General features: G+C 37.3%; 2 protein-coding genes across 2 annotated transcripts; both read left to right on the top strand.

Annotated features, from left to right (window-relative positions):
* Positions 1-2841: 2841 nt before the first annotated feature.
* On the top strand, positions 2842-3969 carry her7 (hairy and enhancer of split related-7). Its single transcript, XM_055047329.1, has 3 exons — positions 2842-2931; positions 3066-3158; positions 3268-3969. The coding sequence occupies exons 1-3, from the start codon at positions 2887-2889 to the stop codon at positions 3787-3789; spliced, it is 660 nt and encodes a 219-aa protein (XP_054903304.1). The 5' UTR covers positions 2842-2886; the 3' UTR covers positions 3790-3969.
* A 9001-nt stretch (positions 3970-12970) lies between these two features.
* On the top strand, positions 12971-18972 carry zmp:0000000881 (serine/threonine-protein kinase Nek7). The gene is made up of 5 exons (XM_055046977.1): positions 12971-12993; positions 14494-14640; positions 15915-16053; positions 16573-16680; positions 17655-18972. Exons 2-5 carry the CDS (start codon positions 14495-14497, stop codon positions 18480-18482), a joined length of 1221 nt encoding a protein of 406 aa, XP_054902952.1. The 5' UTR covers positions 12971-12993; position 14494; the 3' UTR covers positions 18483-18972.
* The last annotated feature ends 1946 nt before the right edge of the window (positions 18973-20918 follow it).

The following is a 20918-nucleotide window of genomic DNA, read 5'->3' on the forward strand; positions in this document are numbered from 1 at the left end:
ATGCATAGGTCTGAAAATGACCCAGCTTGGACATTTTCAGTGGCACACATTGTGTTTGTGGTGGTCAAGCATGGTGGGATGGGTTTGAGATCCCCGGTTTTCTCATGGGTAAATCTTGCAACTTTATTTGTACTCAGCCCTGACTAGTTTTTTTTTTAATTAATTAATTTAATTAGTTCTTGTCATTTTCATCTTATTGAATAATTTTATATTTATATATTTATTTCTACTTATGGCATTAACTTAGCAAAATGTTACCTGTTCCCACATCAAAATATGTACAGTTAGGGCCAGAAATATTTGGACAGTAACACAATTTTCGTGAGTTGGGCTCTGCATGCCACCGCATTGGATTTGAAATGAAACCTCTACAACAGAATTCAAGTGCAGATTGTAACGTTTAATTTAAAGAGTTGAACAAAAATATCTGATAGAAAATGTAGGAATTGTACACATTTGTTTACAAACACTCCACATTTTAGGAGCTCAAAAGTAATTGGACATATAAACATAACCCAAACAAAAAAGTTTTTTCTCAATATTTTGTTGCGAATCCTTTGGAGGTAATCACTGCCTTAAGTCTGGAACCCATGGACATCACCAAACGCTGGGTTTCCTCCTTCTTAATGCTTTGCCAGGCCTTTACAGCCGCAGCCTTCAGGTCTTGCTTTAGTGGGTCTTTCCGTCTGAAGTCTGGATTTGAGCAAGTGAAATGCATGCTCAATTGGGTTAAGATCTGGTGATTGACTTGGCCATTGCAGAATATTCCACCTTTTTGCTCTCATGAACTCCTGTGTAGCTTTGGCTGTATGCTTGGGTCATTATCCATCTGTACTGTGAAGCGCCATCCAATCAACTTTGCAGCATTTGGCTGAATCTGGGCTGACAGTATATCCCGGTACACTTCAGAATTCATCCGGCTACTCTTGTCTGCGGTTATGTCATCAATAAACACAAGTGACCCAGTGCCATTGAAAGCCATGCATGCCCATGCCATCACGTTGCCTCCACCATGTTTTACAGAGGATGTAGTGTGCCTTGGATCATGTGCCGTTCCCTTTCTTCTCCAAACTTTTTTTTCCCATCATTCTGGTACAGGTTGATCTTTGTCTCATCTGTCCATAGAATACTTTTCCAGAACTGGGCTGGCTTCTTGAGGTGTTTTGGGCAAATTTAACTCTGGCCTGTCTACTTTTGGAATTGATGAATGGTTTGCATCTACATGTGAACGCTTTGTATTTGCTTTCATGGAGTCTTCTCTTTACTGTTGACTTAGAGACAGATACACCTACTTCTCTGAGAGTGTTCTGGACCTCAGTTGATGTTGTGAACGGGTTCTTCTTCACCAAAGAAAGTATGCGGCGATCATCCACCACTGTTGTCTTCCGTGGACGCCCAGGCCTTTTTGAGTTCCCAAGCTCACCAGTCAATTCCTTTTCCTCAGAATGTACCAGACTGTTGATTTTGCTACTCCAAGCATGTCTGCTATCTCTCTGATGGATTTTTTTCTTTTTTTCAGCCTCAGGATGTTCTGCTTCACCTCAATTAAGAGCTCCTTTGACCGCATGTTGTCTGGTCACAGCAACAGCTTCCAAATGCAAAACCACACACCTGGAAACAACCCCAGACCTTTTAACTACTTACTTGATTACAGGTTAACGAGGGAAAGGCCTTTTGAGTTACTTGCAGCCTTTAGAGTCCATTGTCCAATTACTTTTGGTCCCTTGAAAAAGAGGAGGCTCTGCATTACAGAGCTCTGATTCCTGAACCCTTTCTCCGATTTGGATGCGGAAACTCTAATATTGCAGCTGGGAGTGTGCACTTTCAGCCCATACTATATATAAATTGTATTTCTGAACATATTTTTGTCAACAGCTAAAATAACAAAACCTGTGTCACTGTCCAAATATTTCTGGCCCTAACTGTATATAATAATTAACAAACATAACGTAAGATTTGAAGTCATGCTTAATGTGCAATAGTTTACTACATTTCCAAACCCACTGGTGAAAATGAAGTGAGTTTTTTGTTCTTCTTCTGCTGAAACCTCAAAGAAAACTACTGGAACAGTTTGTGACAAACCTGAAGTTGTTTGACACAAAGAGTCAGAATGAGAATGATGCTTATTTTTATTTTAACAGATTGCAAAATTGAAAAGCAAATGCATTTTGAACATTTTTAGTTTTGATTTAATGAAGAAATGCATTAAAAGATGTTTCAGCTACAAAAATTTATGAAGTTGGAGCAACCATGATTACATTTCAGAAAATGAAACAAAACGAGTTTCTGCACAAATAAACTCTCGACTTGCTTCATAATTGCTTAATGCTGGTATTTTGCAAAATAATCAAGCAGAAGAACGTTATGATGTTAAATTCTAAATATCATATTTGTAAGTTTTTTTCTATCCCACTTTATTGTTGTGAAGCAAAATGCTTTTGGTCAGACTGAAGGGCACAAATAATTTGCAAAGGGGGAACAAATTGAAAATCTGAGAGTGTTTTTCTTGCGTTACACTTTTATTTTCAAATGTTCGGTCATGTTTTCATATATTTATTCGTTCTCCTGTGTTTTGTGGTAAAAAGTTGAGAAAAATGGACTTTAATTTGCAGGATCTGCTTACGTTCATCATAAAAACACATTGTGTGGAACTTGAATGTAACTTGACTGATGAGGAGTTGGTGGGTGGGGGGCAGGGGGCAGATCTGGGGGCTGTGAAGGTCTGTAGGGGCTGGAGAAGGGAGGGCCCTGAAGAGGAGGGAGGGGCCTGCTGGGAAGGGGTAAAAGCAGAAGCAAGAGGCCTGAGCCTCAGTACCTGATCAGTCACAGACTGGGAAGGAAGCAGCTTTTCCTGGATTTGAACAGAACTTTGGGAAGTCCAGGATAATGAAGCTGCTGCAAGAAACTGACGATGCAACAAGGAAAAGAAAGGTACCTCTGAGAATGCATGCAACTTTTGCAGCAATACTAACGTTTCTGGTTTTATTCACAGAGAACTAAATGTTAGAATGTTTAAATGAGATTCCCAAACTTGGGTCAATCCTCTTTTTGCTTCTTGCTTCCAGCTGATGAAATCTCAGGTGGAGAAACGTCGAAGGCAGAGAATGAATAGCAGTCTGGAACGTCTGAGGACCATGCTGCTGCAGGAGCCTCAACAAGTAAATAAGATTTAAAGTGGAAACATATTTAGTTTCTGTATACAGCACAAGAAAGGTCACGTTTTCTGCAGTGCTTGTTATTAAGTATATTTAACTGTCATTGCTGCAGGGAGGGACTCAGCAGAAGGTGGAGAAAGCTGAGATTCTGGAGCACACTGTTCTCTTCCTGCAAAGAAACGCCAAAGAACGCAGGGAAAAGATGGGAGGCCAGAAATACTCCTTCCAGGATGGGTTCTCCAGCTGCCTGCAGAGGGCGTCGCAGTTTCTGGGGCCTGAAGGGAAAGGCCTCTGGCTCGGACCGGTCCTGGACGCCACCTTCTCTGCCCGCTTCCCACGCTCACAAAGCCACTCCGCAGACACCCGCATCAGAACCGCCACCTCCATGACCCACACCAAGTCCCTGCTCCAGATGCTGAGGCTGAGGTCCAGGTCCGGTCAGCAGATGCAGGCCTCAGGGGCGAGCACCTCGGCTTGGCCGCGCAGATTCTCAGCCCAGCAGAGCTTCCCCACAATTCCCCAGCAGCCTCAGAAGCAAAGCGGGCTGGAGATGGGAGCGGAGAGGCCGGGGAGCAAAGAGAGCTCGTCCCAGAGCGGAACCCTCAGCCAGACTTTATGGAGACCTTGGCCTTGATCATCAGAACCCTCAGAACTCTCAATAACCGTCTGTCCCTCCATTAAAACTGCTTCTGTTTTCATGTTGCTCTCAAAAGAATATCCTAACTCTCATCTCTCTCTAAGCTCACACCTGAAATCCTGTAAATAATGTAAAATAAACCTCATAATTTGTATCTTTGCTGTAGTATTTTGGATAAGGTTGACTCCCTCCAGTAGCTCTGCCAGTGTGGCGGCCATGTTATCTGCTGGCGGGCACGCAGGGATTTTCGTGGACCAGGACTGGATCTGGATCCTCTGGGTCGATTGGCCGGCTGGCACCGCTGCTGTGCTGAAGAGCGACTGGAGAGGTGAGTATCCCTGACATCTGTCCTCCCCGCGCCTTTAACGACCAGACCTGTGTGATTAGAGTCAGTGATACTAGTGTGAATAATGATCGAGTGTCCGTCCGTCACATTTCCAGGTGTGGAACCTGGAGGTTTGAGTTTGAGAGAGAGCCCTCAGTTTTACCATCTAAGTGCCGTCATATGTGCCGGCATAAGAAAGTACAAAATAACACACACCCCGTCCCAAAGATATTCACGTTTATCTTGTGTGTTTTGGACACTAATTTATTCTGCTGGTCTCCCTATGGTGAGTATTATTCTGTTTTTGTTTTTTTTATATATATAAAGAAACCGATAAAACATTTGTTAAAATGTAAAAGGACATGTTAAGTGATTTTTTCCCCCTCTAACATGGAGGCCTTTTGTCTGCAGTGGCAGATCTCTTTAGTAGGTGTGAAGCAGGACTTCCCGCTCAGCTAAAACATCCAGGTGTGAAGTCTGTGCAATAAAAGCTCAGGAGAAGTCCTCACTTCAAGGACACTAGATAGTCTTCATTTTCTAATGATGAAGAATGACAAAAAATGTTACCATATATAGAGTCAACTAGAAAAACAAGTTAATATTTTCTTGTGACGAATCACTGTAGAAATAAAATCCATGTCAGTTTGTAGATGAGACCGTTCAATTTTAACATTTATAATGGATTAGTGTCATTGTTAAAGGCGTATAACATCAAAAATAGAATTATTAGTTGATTTTGGTTGATTTATAAATCCTCAGTTCACAATAAAAGCCGTAACTGCAGGAAAAAGCTAGTTCTACAAAGTGTTACGTTACAGATACTGAACTCAAATTCACCCCACACTTTTTAGATTTATATAAAATAAAAATAAAAAACACAAAAAAAACAAGTAGTAGTAAACTGTACAAAAGTGTTTGTGTCCTTACAAATTTGTCAGGTTTTTTTTTTTTTTTTTTTTGTCTCAGATGATCAAATAACTTCGATATCCAGGACACAGTTTCCAAATTATGGTTTGTTCATTAGGGAACAAATTCTGTCTGAATCAAACTAACCCTCGCATTAAATGCACTTATCTATTAAACGCCACAAAATAATGATCTTTTAAGTAGAATGAAAGTTTAAGTTTCCCTTTTTTTTTTAGCATATTTCTAAATTGAGTCAGCGTTCATTTAACTCATGTCTGGAAGTTGTCTTTCATCAGTTTTGAGGCGACTTTTGTTTCTAGTTAAAGGACTAAAAATACATTACAATGAATGGGAAACTATTGATAGTTTATAAGTCACTGAACGGCTTTGCACCAAAACATATTGAAAACCTGTTGTGCTCTAACTATGGATTCCGTTCTGCTGTGTCCCCAGAACAAACCAGAACCAAACATGGAGAAGCAGCTTTAATTTTTATGCTCCTCTAATCTAGAACAAACTTACAGAAAACTGGAAAACTGCTGAAACACTGAGTTCCCTTGCAATCCAGACAAAACCCTCTTTTGCTTAGAATTGCCTTTGATTAATAACATGAAGTGTAGCTGTTTGTATGTTTGTTTGTTGTTTTATTTTTCTTGTAATCTTGAAAAGAACTTTGAATTGTTCTGTTGGTGAAAATGTGTTAAATGAACTTTCCTTTTCTCATCTGAAAATGGCTTTGCAGCCCAAACTGTTAGATTTTGTTGATTTTGTTTCTCATCTGTTCTTGGATTTCTTTGGATGAGGATCTGATGTGTTGCCTTTTGCCTTCTTCATTTTGTCAGACAGATTCTTGATTTCTATATAGATCTAGTCAAGTTATCTTTCTCTGATTTTTTTTCTTTGAATCAAAAGATTTAAGAGTGACAAAAAACTAAATTGGGAATTTTTTTATTGTATTTTTTTCAAACGTTTATTCTATAAAAAAAGCTTTACTTTAATCTTTAATTAATTTTCTTTCTCTTAAGATAAATTTTCTAAATTGCAAAGTTAAGTTTAAATCTTTTTTGAAGCAGGCATCCTGTAAATGCTAATCCTGCTTATTATTATTCTCACTCTTGACTCATAATAAACATCTTAAACCCAAACAGCTTGTGTTTCATTATTCAACAACAGGGAACATCTATGTAGTAGAAACTGGTTCGGTTCTGATTCCACATTCAGGTCAAACATGTTGCTGAGCAGGAGAAAAGAGCACATTTCAGCACAAGGAGCATGAATTGCATTGTGAAAAATAAGAGTATATCTATTTATCTGCCAGCCAGTTTATCAGAGTCTATTCCCTTTATTTTGGGAGATCAGTGATTGGTTGATCTTATCCCCGATTTTATCTACTTCACCAAAGGTCTGAAATCCAACCACTGTCCTCTTCAAATGTGAAGAGGACAGTGGTTGGATTCTGCTCTGCAGTGAGCGGCTTGACTGATAGATCATCATTTTGCTTCCACTTGACAATTGTTCTTTGCTTGGTGATGAACTATGTCAAACCAATATTCATAGAATAGGAATAATAGTGATAAGGATCAGGGGGTGTGAATACTTTTTAAAGACAATATATAAAATAAATGTTATAAACTTGAATACATTTTCACAAACATTTAGTTTTCAAACCAACCTGCTAGTCTGTGTCTAATTAAAGTCAGCAAACATACTTTTAGATGTTTTGTCTTTATTTGCAAACGCATCAACGCATTTGATACCGACGTGTCAGTGGAAATGCTAAGCGGAAAAGCCTCCAGTGCGCATGCTCGCCTTTGTTTTCATGGTAATCAGCCTCCATCCTAACATCAGACGCGCTTTAAGGGTCCGTTTGTTTTCCACGCGTGTCTTTTGACAGCTGCATTTCAAAGGGCATGAAATGCAGCTCTGAGTTTGGTGGAGGTCAAACTAAAAGCTTTTCAGGCTTTATAGTTTGAAAAATCTACATGTAAACATTCCCATAATTGTGAAAGTTCACTATTGAATGTTGCACAGTAGACTATGATAAAAATCATGAAAGCGAAACTTTATTATGTGATATTTTTAAAATAAAAAGTTGAAGAAATAGCTACTAAAGATTGCTAAATCACTCCGGTTTTTCAGTATCATTCCTAGTTTTATTTTTCTTGGAAGTTTCTCCCGGAACCTTTTCCTGCTTTTTTTCTCGTGGGAAAGCGAAACACGAGCTTCAATTTGCGCTGCGATTACCTGTTGGAACTGACGCACACTTTACGCGCTCTGGTGCGAAATCAGGTTCCGCTTAGTGCACGTCTTCTATTAAACCTTTGGGAAAGTCTGTTCTGTCCTTCCCAACAAAATGTCTCTCATCTGGCTGCATTTTCACACCTCTGGTTTTAAAGAAGACAGTTTGTGTAAAGGCCTGCAGTGCTGACATTTGTTTGAGTTGAATCTGGGAACCAGATGGATTGTTTTTAAATGATTGATGAAATAAATGTCATTATTTGCGCACGGATGCGATTTGGCATCTCTTTTATTTTATGGAACAGTTTTAATTTATTTTCTGTTCTATTTTCATTTAGCGTTTTTATTCGATTTAAAAATTGAAGGGTCATTTTCATGCATATTACTTCATCGTTGTATGCAGAAAATCGGGTCATGTCCTCAGATAAAACTGTCTTTACAAAATTATTAGTAAATATGTTTCGGAAGAATGTGAAGATATAAAGAAAAACATTGAAGTTAATAAATAGTCAGAACAGCTGCCTTCCCTTCACAGTTGTAGGTAACTTTATGTTCTCGGTGCGTAAAAGGCAAAAGGCAGAAACACTGGAAGTGTGACAGTGGGAGCGTGTCCTGCAGCTCTGTTCTCATCGCGGGAATGAAGCTTCATCTTCACTTTTATTACCTGTTAAATCTGATGCATCACTGACAAAGTCTGTCTGCTGTGAAGAGACTTGAGCTCACGTTCCCACACCACGCACACGCGTGATACGAACGGTTTTTTTTTAATTCTGAAGGATAAAAAAATCTCTCCAAAGTTTTAACAACAACCTCAAGATTAGAAATGGCTGCCATCATGACACCGACTTGAAATCTGAAAGAAAGTAATTAAAACAACCGAAGAAAACAAACAAACAAACAAACAACCTGCAAGTACATAATGAAAACGATACTAATTGAGGAAAAATACATGCAAATTAATAACTTACTGATAACAATGAATTGAATATTATCATTAGTTTTATGATGGTATATCTAATGACTACAAGTTAAAAACAACAAAACTGATGAAGTCTATGCTACCTAACAAATGTTATCATGGTGAGGAGCTGAAGTGAAACGTTTTGTTTTCACTTCAGTGCCAGGGAAACAAAATCCTCACCTTTTGGTTTTACGCGCCACTGCAGATGTCTTTAAATCTCTTTTTCTTTGAATCTTGTTCAAGTATTACCTAGAAGAGGAACATATTAATTTAAAAAATTCGGATTTGATGTCACACTTCCTGTCGAAGTTATAAAAACCTTTTATTTTATTGAATGTTTTTCCAGATGCTTGGTTTGATGTCGTTGCATTTCTTGGAGATGTTCTTCAGGCCAGTCAGAACTGGGATCTTGTGAATAGAAGCCTCCAGTAGCAGGTTTCCTTAAAGATCTGAAGAATCGTCTCCATGTATCTCGGAGCTTCCCGCTGGGTTCACGGATGTTTGTCATGCATGTAAATCACTTCCGCACGAGTTTGTGACACCTGGGGGGCGCGTGCTGTTCACAGTTAGGGATACCTGGACACCACCAGCTCAACACTGGGCAGTGGTGGCCCAGTGTCAATCGGGGTCCTCCGGAGCGCCAGGTTGTGTGCATTCTTCCTCTTGATCTCTTCTCAGAAATCAATTCTCTGTTCAATTTAGTTTTATTCGATGGCAATGATCCACATTAAGCATCAATAAAGTCCAAACCGGGCAGTTCAAGAGCCTAAAACAGTTCAACCAGTTCTAAATACAGTTATAATCAGTAAAGAGCGCCTTACGTCCTTCAACTCTCTGCTCCTCTCCAGATGTGAGTTTGAGTGCATGAATTCAAAGCAAGAAGGAATAATCTGAAAACAGTCCGGTTACTTGGTTTTAAATGTAAAAACTAATAACTCCATGTTATGATTTTGTTAATCTCGATGTCTGGTTATTTGCTGGATGATGTCCATCCAAAAATATTCACTTCCTGGAAATACACTCTTTTATCTCAACTGCATTTGATTCAGTGATAACAAAACAGATACAATGAGATCCATTTCATTTTGTGCGTAAAATGTGCCATATCCGTGCGTAAAGTTGGTTCGCCTCTTGGTTGGACATGAAATAAGAACAACTGCCATTAAATCAGCAGTATAGAAATATGTTTCTTGCTTTTGGATCCACCAAAGCAAGAATCCTCAACCTTTAGCAGCAGTTCAACACATTTGCATGTCACCTGCCGGAGAATGCGCGTCGGGACGTGGGAAGGATTAGCACCTCTCTGTGCGCCAGACTTTTGTCAACGACCTACCAGTTTCAGCAGCTAATAAAGCTGTAAACGAGACGCTGTTTTCCCAGTTCCTATGATAAATTCACGTTTTTGTAATGATTGAAGGAGACCGAAATGTTCAGGCATGAACTCAAAATCAAACAATAGAGATGTTTGAAATCAAAACAGATTTTTATTGAATTTTCAGATGTTTGCGTTAGTGTTGTATAAGCAAATGCTAAAGAAATGAAATGCCTTGGTTGTGCTGAATCCTGATGGGTTGAGAGCCACCTGAGTTAAAGCAGCCCTGCAAAGAAAATAGATGAATTACATTATTTAATAATCAATTATTGTAGGGAGTTTTTGGAAGCCACATTCAAGCAGCATCAGCCTCTCAAAATGTTAAACAAGAACCTCTATTTACAAAAAGCTGTTTTAAAAATCCAAACCAGAAAATCTCCAGTCTGGCTGAATTTAACTAAAAAGCTGCAGAGGACATTTGGCCAAAACTTTTTCTCAATGAAGGATTCAATTAGAAACACAATAACAAAGTTGTTGTTTTGATTAGTCTCTGAAGGTGCAGGTATCATTACACCAGATCTCAGTAGTTTCTGTATAACTGAAGCTGCGTGCTGACTCTTGATCATTACTGTTTATGTTTAAAGATAATAACTCTTGTTTTGTTTCGGAGAAGATTATGGCACATCCACGTATTGATTATTGATTTTCTTGAAAGTTAAAGCTCTTCTAACATAAAGATAACCAAGTTATAGAATAATTGTCCAATAGTTTAATCAAGTTTTGTTCTTTATACTGTTGGAAAAACGTGTATAAGTTAATATAATAACTTTATTTATTTTATTTTATTTTTTTACTTTAAATATACTTTTTCTTTGAATCTTGTTCAAGTATTACCTGGTTGAGGAACACATTAATTTAAAAAATTCGGATTTGATGTCACACTTCCTGTCGAAGTTATAAAAACCTTTTATTTTATTGAATATTTTTCCAGATGCTCGGTTTGATGTTGCATTTCTTGGAGATGTTCTTCAGGCCAGTCAGAACTGGGATCTTGTGAATAGAAGCCTCCAGTAGCAGGTTTCCCTAAAGATCTGAAGAATCGTCTCCATGTATCTCGGAGCTTCCCGCTGGGTTCACGGATGTTTGTCATGCATGTAAATCACTTCCGCACGAGTTTGTGACACCTGGGGGCGCGTGCTGTTCACAGTTATAATCAGTAAAGAGCGCCTTACGTCCTTCAACTCTCTGCTCCTCTCCAGATGTGAGTTTGAGTGCACGAATTCAAAGCAAGAAGGAATAATCTGAAAATTATTCCTTAATTGGTTTTAAATGTAAAAACTAATAACTCCATGTTATGATTTTGTTAATCTCGATGTCTGCTTATTTGCTGGATGATGTCCATCCAAAAATATTCACTCCCTTCTATCTCTTCTATCTCAACTACATTTGATCCAGTGATAACAAAACAGATACAATGAAATCCATTTCATTTTGTGCGTAAAATGTGCCATATCCGTGCGTAACGTTGGTTCGCCTCTTGGTTGGACATGAAATAAGAACAACTTAAATCAGCAGTATAGACATGTGATTCTTGCTTTTGGATCCACCAAAGCATAACTTTATCCACAACCTTTAGCAGCAGTTCAACACATTTGCATGTCACCTGCCGGAGAATGCGCGTCGGGACGTGGGAAGGATTAGCACCTCTCTGTGTGCCAGACTTTTGTCAACGACCTACCAGTTTCAGCAGCTAATAAAGCTGTAAACGAGACGCTGTTTTCCCAGTTCCTATGAGAAATTCACGTTTTTGTAATGATTAAAGGAGACCGAACTGTTCAGGCAACAGAAATAATCTGAAAACATAAGTCATAGAATAATTGTCCAATGGCTTAATCAAGTTCTGTTCTTTTTACCGTTGAAAACGTTGGTTCAAATAACAAACATGCAATAAAACCTTTGTAAGATTTACTGTAATAACGATATAAAAAGTGATTTTATTTCATGTTTTTTCTGATGCTCGGTCGACCAACAGATGGCGCTGTTACACTGTTCATTTCTTTGCAGTGGCAGAATTTCTGAAACTTTCCAGTTAGATCTAAGTCAGAGCAATGCATGGAGGGAACACTTCAGTCACATTTCAGTTTGTGATTTATAGCTTCAGAGAGAAAGAAAAGTTAAGTTTTGTGCATTTTCAAGGTACATTTTGTGTTTTCTGCAACATAACAGCCTGAGCAGTTTAAAAATGAATGACTGTTTCCCCAGCTTTATGTTTACATCCAGAAAAATATATCTTTGTAGAGCTGTGGCTGTTTTTTACAACCTATAAATATTCATACTTATCTAAATATTTATAAGCACTGTTGCTTTGATATTCTGTGTACACTATATCTCAATATTTATACCAACTTACAATGTCATGTTATAATAACATGCATGCTGAAATATTTAATAAAATATACCTGATCAAGTCTTTTTGTTTTTACATTTTAACAGACATATATAAGTATTATCTTATTTGCTTAACAATGTAAACATTAATATTCATCTTGTAAATGTTTTAAATAACCATTTATACTCTCCATTTAGTTTGAGCCCCTTTAAATTTGTCTAGATCCAAAAATGTAACTAGTTTAACTTTCATAATGAAAGATTTCGACCTCATAAACTATAATTTTTGCTCTTTTTTATAAGGAAGATCTGTGTCTGCACACTATTTGTTTGCATAGCAATTCAAGCATGATAGAAACAGTGATGTAATGTAGAATATTCAATAATTTTTTTTTTTTCCCTCACAATAATGCTGTGGCGGTATTTTCATTTAGAAATGAAAGTGAAAGAAGAAAAGCTGTTGGGACGATTTGTGGAATATTTTTAGGTTTTGACGCAGAGAGTTGGGAGGTGAAGAGCAGAGTTTCAGTCTCAACGTGACTCAAACCTTTCAGTTAGTGAAACTTGATATGCAGCAGGAAACAACATGGAGCCCAAACCAAAAAATAAGGAAACATCTAGAGTGCAAATAAACTCTCCCAAAGGTAGAATCTGTTTAAAAACATGGGAGGAATAGAGATGTATCTATTTTCTTTATATATACATTAAAAACTTTATCATCAACTCAATTTTATTTACAAGGAAAGTAATCTCACAAAAGGGGTGAAAAGGTAAAAATAAAACCTCCATTTATTAAGAACTGTAGTTTATTATATAAGCTGTTTTTTTCTAGGTGTATTTTCCCTGAATCATCTCAGGGAAACTCTCTCCTTTACCTGACTGTGACGCACCTGCTTATCACTGCTTATTTACGGTAAGATCCTTTTACAACCCGGTTATAGCGAACAGGTATTTCTGTTTCAGGAAATGGGTCACAAAGAAAGAAGGTGTGGTTTGTCAGGGATAAAGAGAGACAGCTATGCAAAATCATGTTTAGACCTGACGGACCGTCTTCCCTTCAACAGCAAAAAGGTAGGAGAAGATCAATACCCGCATGTTTAGGACACATGTTGAGAGAACAGTGGATTTAGTTTATAGTTCAGTAATTAAGTGTTTTAGATATTATTGTTGCTGTAAAACTCAATCTGGCCATTTTGTAAATGAACTCTGTTAGAAATTGTGTCTTCTCACTTTCATAAAACACAGATCAGCACATCAGCTGTCCTGTGACAAACTTTCCATTTCTGGGTTTCCCAGTTTGTCTGCATTCTTTATGTTTAGATGCACGACTGACTGTGTGCAATTTGCCCCATGAGACTGAAGATTAGTCCATCAGTATTTATCAGGGCTGATCTTATTTACACAACATGCAAAGATCTGGTTTCTGTTTCCCAGATGAAAAGCTTGACAACAATTTTATTTTTAAAATTTCTTTTGTTTACGTACTTTATGCTTGTGAACATTATTCTTAATGTTTTACATATTTCATATTCACCTAATTTTGAAGGATTGTTTATTTAAACAAAAGTAGCTCAGGAAGATATTTGAACTTTATTTCCTTCTGTGTAGTTCCACAGAAACTCTGAACCTGTTCATCAGCAATGACACTCCCTTCTTAAGAAATCTGCTCTGTCAGCATATCCTAGAGTGTATATAATCAATGAATTATTAACAGGATGAGTTAATCATTTATTCATTTACATTTAGAAAATATCATTGTGATTGAAGACTTACAAATACTGTTTGGACTCGAGGAAAATTTTCACAGAAATATTTTGAGTTTCTGAGGCAAAAAAAGAGCTGACGGAATAAAAAACTTTAAGTTTACATCTTAAAGTTGTAAAGTTTGACTTCGAACTTAAAGTTTAGATCAGAAAAATGTGGAAATGAATGAGATAAATTACTATCTCAAACAGATGGCATTACAGTAAATGCATCTGGACAATAATAGAATAATTTAAAATTAACAAAGGCTAAAGAAAAAGTTAACTGTAATGTGAATATTTATTTTACCTAAATTTGGTTAGGAATATCTAATGGCAAAAATTATAACAACTACCAAGCCAACATATGTGAAGCCGTTCCATGGATGAGGGTCTGGATGGCTTTTGTGATTAAATCAGATCTAATCAATATGTTGGGTTAAGACCATTGATGCTATGGGATGAGAGTAACACAGACTCTGTTTCTGGTCTCCATCATCCTTCAGCTGAATGTTGTGGCAGCTCCACGGTCAAATGTCCGTATCCGAAATGTCCACTTGATTCTGTTTTTATGAAAAATATCCTGAAAATTCCTGAAGGCATTGCCACCACTACATGAATGCAGCTTTTCCGCTTTCACAGCATGTATTTCAATTTACACAGGAAATTACATCACAGTAGAACATACCACAGCATCAAAACATTGAATCAAATGAGACAGTGTAGCTTTCACCACATAGTACTCAGTCCACCTCCCTAGTCAGAGTAGTGCATGAGGTTTTAATGGTGCTGCTCTGTTTTACCTCTCCTGTCTTGCCTGTTCCTCCAGCATGGCGTGGTCCACAGCAACACTCGCTAAAGGCTGCTTTGGGAAAGTCTACCGGCAAAATTACAATGGTACCTGGGCTGCAGTGAAGAAAGTCCCCCAACATCTCATCGATAGGAAAGATTTGGAGAGAGAATGTGAAGTTTACAAGTAAGGACAAGATTATGAGTTATAAAAAACACATGCAGCCTCGTTTTTTTCCCCCTCAGGGGTCGAGTCATGCATCATTTACTGTCATTAACTTCTTATCATGATAAAAAAAAAAAGATAATTGTCATAATAAATTCCAGTTAATCATGCTTCAAAAAAACTGTTAATTTTACTGTTTTCTCCACTGTTCAATGAAAGCATAAAAATACAAATACATTTAAAATATAGTTAAATACAGTTACTATGAGCAGATTAATGTTACATATCACTCTTCAATGTGACTGGTGTCCAGAAGAAGCATATTAGGAATGTTTTTCAGAGAAATATTTCTGTTTGTGGGGCTATAACTAAAGTCAAAGCCATGCAGGTATAAAAAAAGAAGCAATAAACAATATTTGTGACATTTTATTTAGCTGGACTGAGGAAAAATGGCTCCTTGTCTTGTAAAGGTTGCATACTCCTGCACCTTGCAAAACCAATCAGTGTTTTATCACATAATAACCATAAACTTTCTTGACATTTTATATGGCAGACCATTACACAGTGGTGCATAATTGCACTATAGAAGGAAAATAAAACATGATTTCAAGTTTACAATATTCAATATTGGCTTTTTCTTTTGCTGAACACCCTGAGCTCAGGCAGAGTGGATGGAAATTGTTTCTGAACATCAGTTTTTACGGATGCACCTTATATCTGTGTCAACATTGTTATTGACTGACATCAGTCATTTTATAACAACTCTGTAAAAGTCTGATCAGTAAAAATGAGTCCAACATTTGTGTCCATGGTGTGTTTGTTTTTCAGGAGCAGCAGGGATTAACTGTTTGTTCAGTCATGTGCCAGTGATAGTGACGCAGCACGGCGCTGTGGGATGTTTGAATGAAGGAGGGAAGCCATGCCGGTGTTTCATAGTGATTCAAGTGTGAAGAAATACACACAGTTTAAATATAATATCAGCAAACATTGATTATTGGCAGTAACATTAGTATTTAAATTGGAAAACGATATCGATGCATCAGTTTTTGAATCTCGCCTCAGAATATCTGAACAAAAGTGGACTCTGTTTGTTGATTAATGGTTGTGCTGCATTTTAAGTAAAAGTTTTAGCTTTAAACTGGTAAAACAATTTGATAATTGTTTTTCCCTTCAGCTTCTCTTCTGTGCAATAATTTATGAGCCAGATGATTTCCTGCCCTGTTATCAGAGAATGTTATGATTTTCTTTGATTTTTAATCTTCTGTTTCTTCTTTTCTGCTCCATTTGTTCTGCAGCAAAGCAGAACATCCCAACATAGTGAAGCTTCTTGGCAACATAACGCTCACTGACGGTAAATGGATTATTCCACTGGAGTTTATATTTGGAGAGGATTTGGAGACAACTATTTTCCAGTCAGCAAAGTCCAAAATACAGGTAAAGATACTTTGAAAACAAAACAAAAAAACATACCCAAGATTGTTTTATGTCATTCAGTCACACACTGCTGCATCCTGATTGCACAAAGAAGCATTGTCATAGATAACCATTTATTACCATACTGACATTTGCAGAGTTCTTCTACTTATATCTATATTTTGTGCATTTCACATATAATTTTATGGGTTTTTCTTTAGTCTCTCAGTGACCAACACTTTCAAATTGCGTTCTTCAATCCTAAATTTCTTTTAGCCTCAAGAGAAATACAAATGTGACACAAAATAAAAACATCTTACAGGAATTAGATTCTGCCTTTACTATAAATTCCTGATCTAACAGTTTGTGTTCTTAAAACTGTCTTTATTTTATTGCTTCACTTTTGAAAGAAGAAGGTGTGTCTTGCTTCACCACTAGTTTGCATGTCCTGGCAAATTCACATATCATTCATCCAACATGCAGCTATACTTTGGCCTAAAGGTAACATTGGTTTGAACTTGATCTTCCTCCTTTTTTCAGTTGACTGCATCAACTAAAGCTACCATCGTTATTGGTATGTGTGAGGGGTTGATGCACCTCCACCTGAACGACATCGTCCATCAAGATCTCAAGCCTGAAAACATCATGGTGAGTCGACTCTAAGATCAGTGAAACATGAACACAGAGCTGTACAAAAGGAGGCGGAGCAAATACATTTTGTGATTACTGTAATTGGTAAGAGAAATTTAAAACCCAGAATTACTGTTGTGTTTTTTAACCTATTTCAAATTTTATTGAAAACTTGAACTACAATATAGTTCTTAAATAATTCCCTATTTTTAGCATCGTTCAACAGAATGAAGTGATTTAATAGTTTTGTAAATGTCCATTTTGAAAATCTGATATTGCATCATATGTCAGATAAAAGAGAGCGAAGGAGCCGCTGGACTGTTATTCAAAGAGGAAATGCAAAATTAAATACAAACACAACTGCCTTATTAATCTGGCAGAAAAAGCAACCTCCAGGTGGCAGAAAGTTGTAAAGCAAATATGATCTTTGGAGATAAACACAAAATACCACTGAAGTATTATCAGAGTATTTATTGAGAGAAGTAGCTAAGGAGACTTACAAAACTGGCACCCTCAAGAGAAATCTTAAAAGCTTTCTTTAATGCGTGCAGGCCACCTAACAAAAATCTGGAGCTAAATTTATTCAGATTCTGCTGTAATTTCTGCAGCAGTTCTGATCTGCACTGTTACTCTGATAAGTGTTACATCAAATACTACTAAAAAGAAAAAACAAAACAAAACAACAACAACAAACTTTATGCTAACAAACACAGAAAACCATAAATAAAAAATTCCTATGACAAGAAATTTTTCACAATGAGATAAATGCCCACCCTGGTTTATAACTTATATTTAGAGCTTCAAATTAAAGTTCAAGTAATTACTTAAATACTCTCAGGGTAGTTTATTTTTAAGATTATAATATTTTTGAATGCATATGTAGCTTTTTCACCAAAGTTTATTGTAATGTTATAAACTGTATTTTTCATCTCATGAAGGCATTTTTAATTGAATTGATTTAATCAATTACTTTCTTTACTGTTTCCTGTCAGGTGGAGCATAACACAAACAGAGCAGTCATCATTGACCTGGGACTGGCAAAGTTTTTCAGACATGGCCTGAACTCAGCCATAGACATGGGGAACGAGGCGTACTCACCTCCAGAGGTTCTCCGGTGGCGAAGCCAGCGAAGTCAGCGTTCAGATGTCTGGGCCATGGGGAAGATCATCGCTGAGCTCTATGCCCGGGTCCGCCTCCACACGCCCTCCGTCTGTCCTGATAAAATCAAGGAGACCATGAAAGGTCAGCCCTACTGTGACACCGTGTGCAAGATGGTGGAGCCAGACCCCAGACAGAGGGCCTCCATGGCTAGCATCATAGACGAAATTCGAGTAACTGGAAGAGCTGAAGGAGGAAGCAGTACGCCGCTTAAAAAAGACCTCCTGAAGACACCAGCAGGTGGTCAGGGCGCCAGACCCAGAACCAGATCTGCATCACCATTAAGAATGAGGGGAAATCAGTTACCAGGAATCAGAGAAACTAAAGGGACAGATCTGTTTAAATGGGAGCGGACCCCCAGACCACAAATCAAACCTCCGCGTGCCCAAATTGGATTGCCCAAGACTCCCATGACAAAGCTGGCAGAGAACAGAAACAGACAACAAGCTGCAGGCGGGGCAAACTTGTCGGCCGATCTCATGAAGCTGAAGTTAGACCACAAAGCCGCGAAGGACCTTCCCAACAAGTTACCGCACACGGGCCAGATAAAGATCCAGCGTGTTGAAAGGAAAAACGGGAAGATTGAAACGTGGGAGCAGACTGTGGTGACTCAGGATGGAAAGATTATCAAATATGATGATGTTATGGTTAACAGCACATAAGATATTTAGGCTTGAAACTGTTATGAATCGATTATTGAGATAATCATAATAGTTGATTCAGAGGTCAAAGGTTATTAATCTAAAACTGCACAAAATGAACACATTTGTATTTAAGACAAAAAAAAAAAATAACATTATGTGTCTAAATATGTTCAACCCAGAACTTCATAAAAGGCTGTTTTAGCTTCTCCCGGTTAAAATGTAGTAAAAACAAAAGATAAAACCATCTAAAATCTTCCATTAAGCATCATTTGCTACACAGTTATCAATCGGTTAATCAAAAGAAAGACTGTGGATCAGGTCTGCACTGTTTTGATCTGAAGTCGAGCAGAAAGACCTGAGATTTTCACATTAATGTTGGAAGTATCTTTTTTAGCTGTGTTTGCATCTTTTGATACAAATTATTGGATATTCACTATGCATGCTTTGTTGTTGTATTTTAGGCAATAAATTATGTTGTATTTAAAAATAAATTGAATTATTTGTATTTTATAATGCATTTCCAATGTTATTTAAAACAAGCTTACACGGTTAAATGGAAAATCTGCAGAATGTGTAAATCTTTTTAGCAGATTAATCATCAAAAATATTAATACAATAATTGATAACTAAAATAATCATTAGAATCAGACCGAAATATCTTCAAGACAATCTGTATCTTTAAGGACAATTGAGTTTAAAAAAAGAAAATAATGCAAGTGAAGCTTTTCCATTAAATGTTTCTCAGAAACAAAAATGTAACATGTGAGGAAAAAATGTTTACAATATCTGCAGCCTTTTTATGACACGATGATGGTTTATTGAAACACAACCAGTAAAAGATCTGGACATAAAACAAGGGAATTGCTGAAGAGGAGGAAACACGTCTACATATTTCTACCATTCAGTCTGTATAATCCTCCACAGTGAGCCTAATGTTGGTGGAAAGAAAAAAAAACTAAAATATGTCTTGGGATCTTTTTCTCCTCAGTAAGAAGCTATAATTTTCATTTTCATTTTCTACGTGTTTTTTTCATTGATCAGCTAAACGTGTGACCTTTGACTCTTTTGCGTTTTATTCATCGTCTCTCATCTAAAACTTGTTCTGCTGTTAGTTTTTTCCATTATCATACCTGGTATTTTTTTTATTGAGTTCATGTGTAGATGATTCAGCTTTTCTGAATAAATGTAGTTTCGGTTTGACTTACACTTAACTTGTGAAACCTGTCAAACCTGACTTGTGTGGTCAGAAATCCTGCTACTGGTTTTGGACTAAAGTTAACTCTTTCTTGGCATCTAGAGATTTACTCCCCAAAAATAAGTTTATGACTTGATAATAACTTTAATTTCTTTTAAAATAGTCAAAGATTTTCGCCAGATAGTCTTTGTGATGTTTTTTAAAATTTGGTCATAGTATGCCCTCTACTGGATTGTATGGTGAACTGCAGTTTCTCCTCGCAAAATTATTCACACTTTTTACACTTTTTGTCTTTTTACAAACACAAACTTTAGGGTTAGGCTATCACATGGTTTGACTTATTATGTGACAGAACAGAAAAAAAAATCCTCACAGACAGACGCTCTCAATCCAGTTTGACTGAGCCTGAGCTATTTTGCCTGAAACACAATAGATAGAAGTTTCAGTCTTTAGAGGTGTGCCTCTGTAGTCACACCTCTAAAGACTTTCACTGCAGGAGGTTTGACAAGGTTCAGAGGATTAAATATAAATACATGCAACACCTTAAGAATTGTTCTATGCAAAACAAGGAGATCAGGTTTTTTTTCCTTCAATTTCACAATTTAGCCCGACTTAGTCACATGGAATCTAAATGAAATGCATTAAATTTAGACGGTAATGCCACAAACTGAGAACAACTTAAAAGTCTAAATACTTTCATTTAGACTTCTATGTTTTCTTTGTTATTATAGCTGGCAGAATATCATTATCACTTCTAATTTTTCTCCTAGTCAGGGTAGGCAGGGCAAACCCTGGATGCCACTGTCTTGCTCCCCATTTCTGTTTTTATTTGTATTTTTTCTGCTGCTTGTTCAGTTATGGACTAAGAGAAGCATTGGAATTTCTTCTTTTAAAGCAAAAGCGCGACCGGCCATCATGTTGCATCATCTTCAAACGCAGTGTTCAATAAGGTCGCGCCGGTCGTTCACTCAGCTGTGTAACCCGGGCCCGATCGGCTGCACGATAGGCCTGATGGGTAACAAGGGGGTGAATCATAGAGCTTCCTGGGACAGAAAGGCTGCACAAACACACATCTTTATGCTGTGATTCACACATTTTCTTTTTTCTCCCAGCACACACAGACTTTTCACATATTCCCTTTATTATTTATACATTCATGAAATCAGTGGAGACCTAATTGCTAAATATATGTATGTGTGCATAAATACATATAAACAGAATGATATATGACACAAGGTTCATGTTTTCAGGGTTTAATA

Source organism: Poeciliopsis prolifica, unplaced genomic scaffold (assembly GCF_027474105.1).
Source record: "Poeciliopsis prolifica strain line A6 unplaced genomic scaffold, Auburn_PproV2 SCAFFOLD025, whole genome shotgun sequence".
Classification (NCBI taxonomy): Eukaryota; Metazoa; Chordata; class Actinopteri; order Cyprinodontiformes; family Poeciliidae; genus Poeciliopsis; species Poeciliopsis prolifica.

What these genes read in the sequence shown, in the direction of transcription:
- her7 (XM_055047329.1), top strand. Translation starts at nt 2,887, where the DNA reads ATGAAGCTGCTGCAAGAAACTGACGATGCAACAAGGAAAAGAAAG. An exon ending in ATGCAACAAGGAAAAGAAAG is followed by an intron (nt 2,932 to 3,065) that starts GTACCTCTGAGA and finishes TCTTGCTTCCAG; the next exon opens with CTGATGAAATCTCAGGTGGA. An exon ending in TGCTGCAGGAGCCTCAACAA is followed by an intron (nt 3,159 to 3,267) that starts GTAAATAAGATT and finishes TCATTGCTGCAG; the next exon opens with GGAGGGACTCAGCAGAAGGT.
- zmp:0000000881 (XM_055046977.1), top strand. Translation starts at nt 14,495, where the DNA reads ATGGCGTGGTCCACAGCAACACTCGCTAAAGGCTGCTTTGGGAAAGTC. An exon ending in AGAGAATGTGAAGTTTACAA is followed by an intron (nt 14,641 to 15,914) that starts GTAAGGACAAGA and finishes TTTGTTCTGCAG; the next exon opens with CAAAGCAGAACATCCCAACA. An exon ending in TCAAGCCTGAAAACATCATG is followed by an intron (nt 16,681 to 17,654) that starts GTGAGTCGACTC and finishes GTTTCCTGTCAG; the next exon opens with GTGGAGCATAACACAAACAG.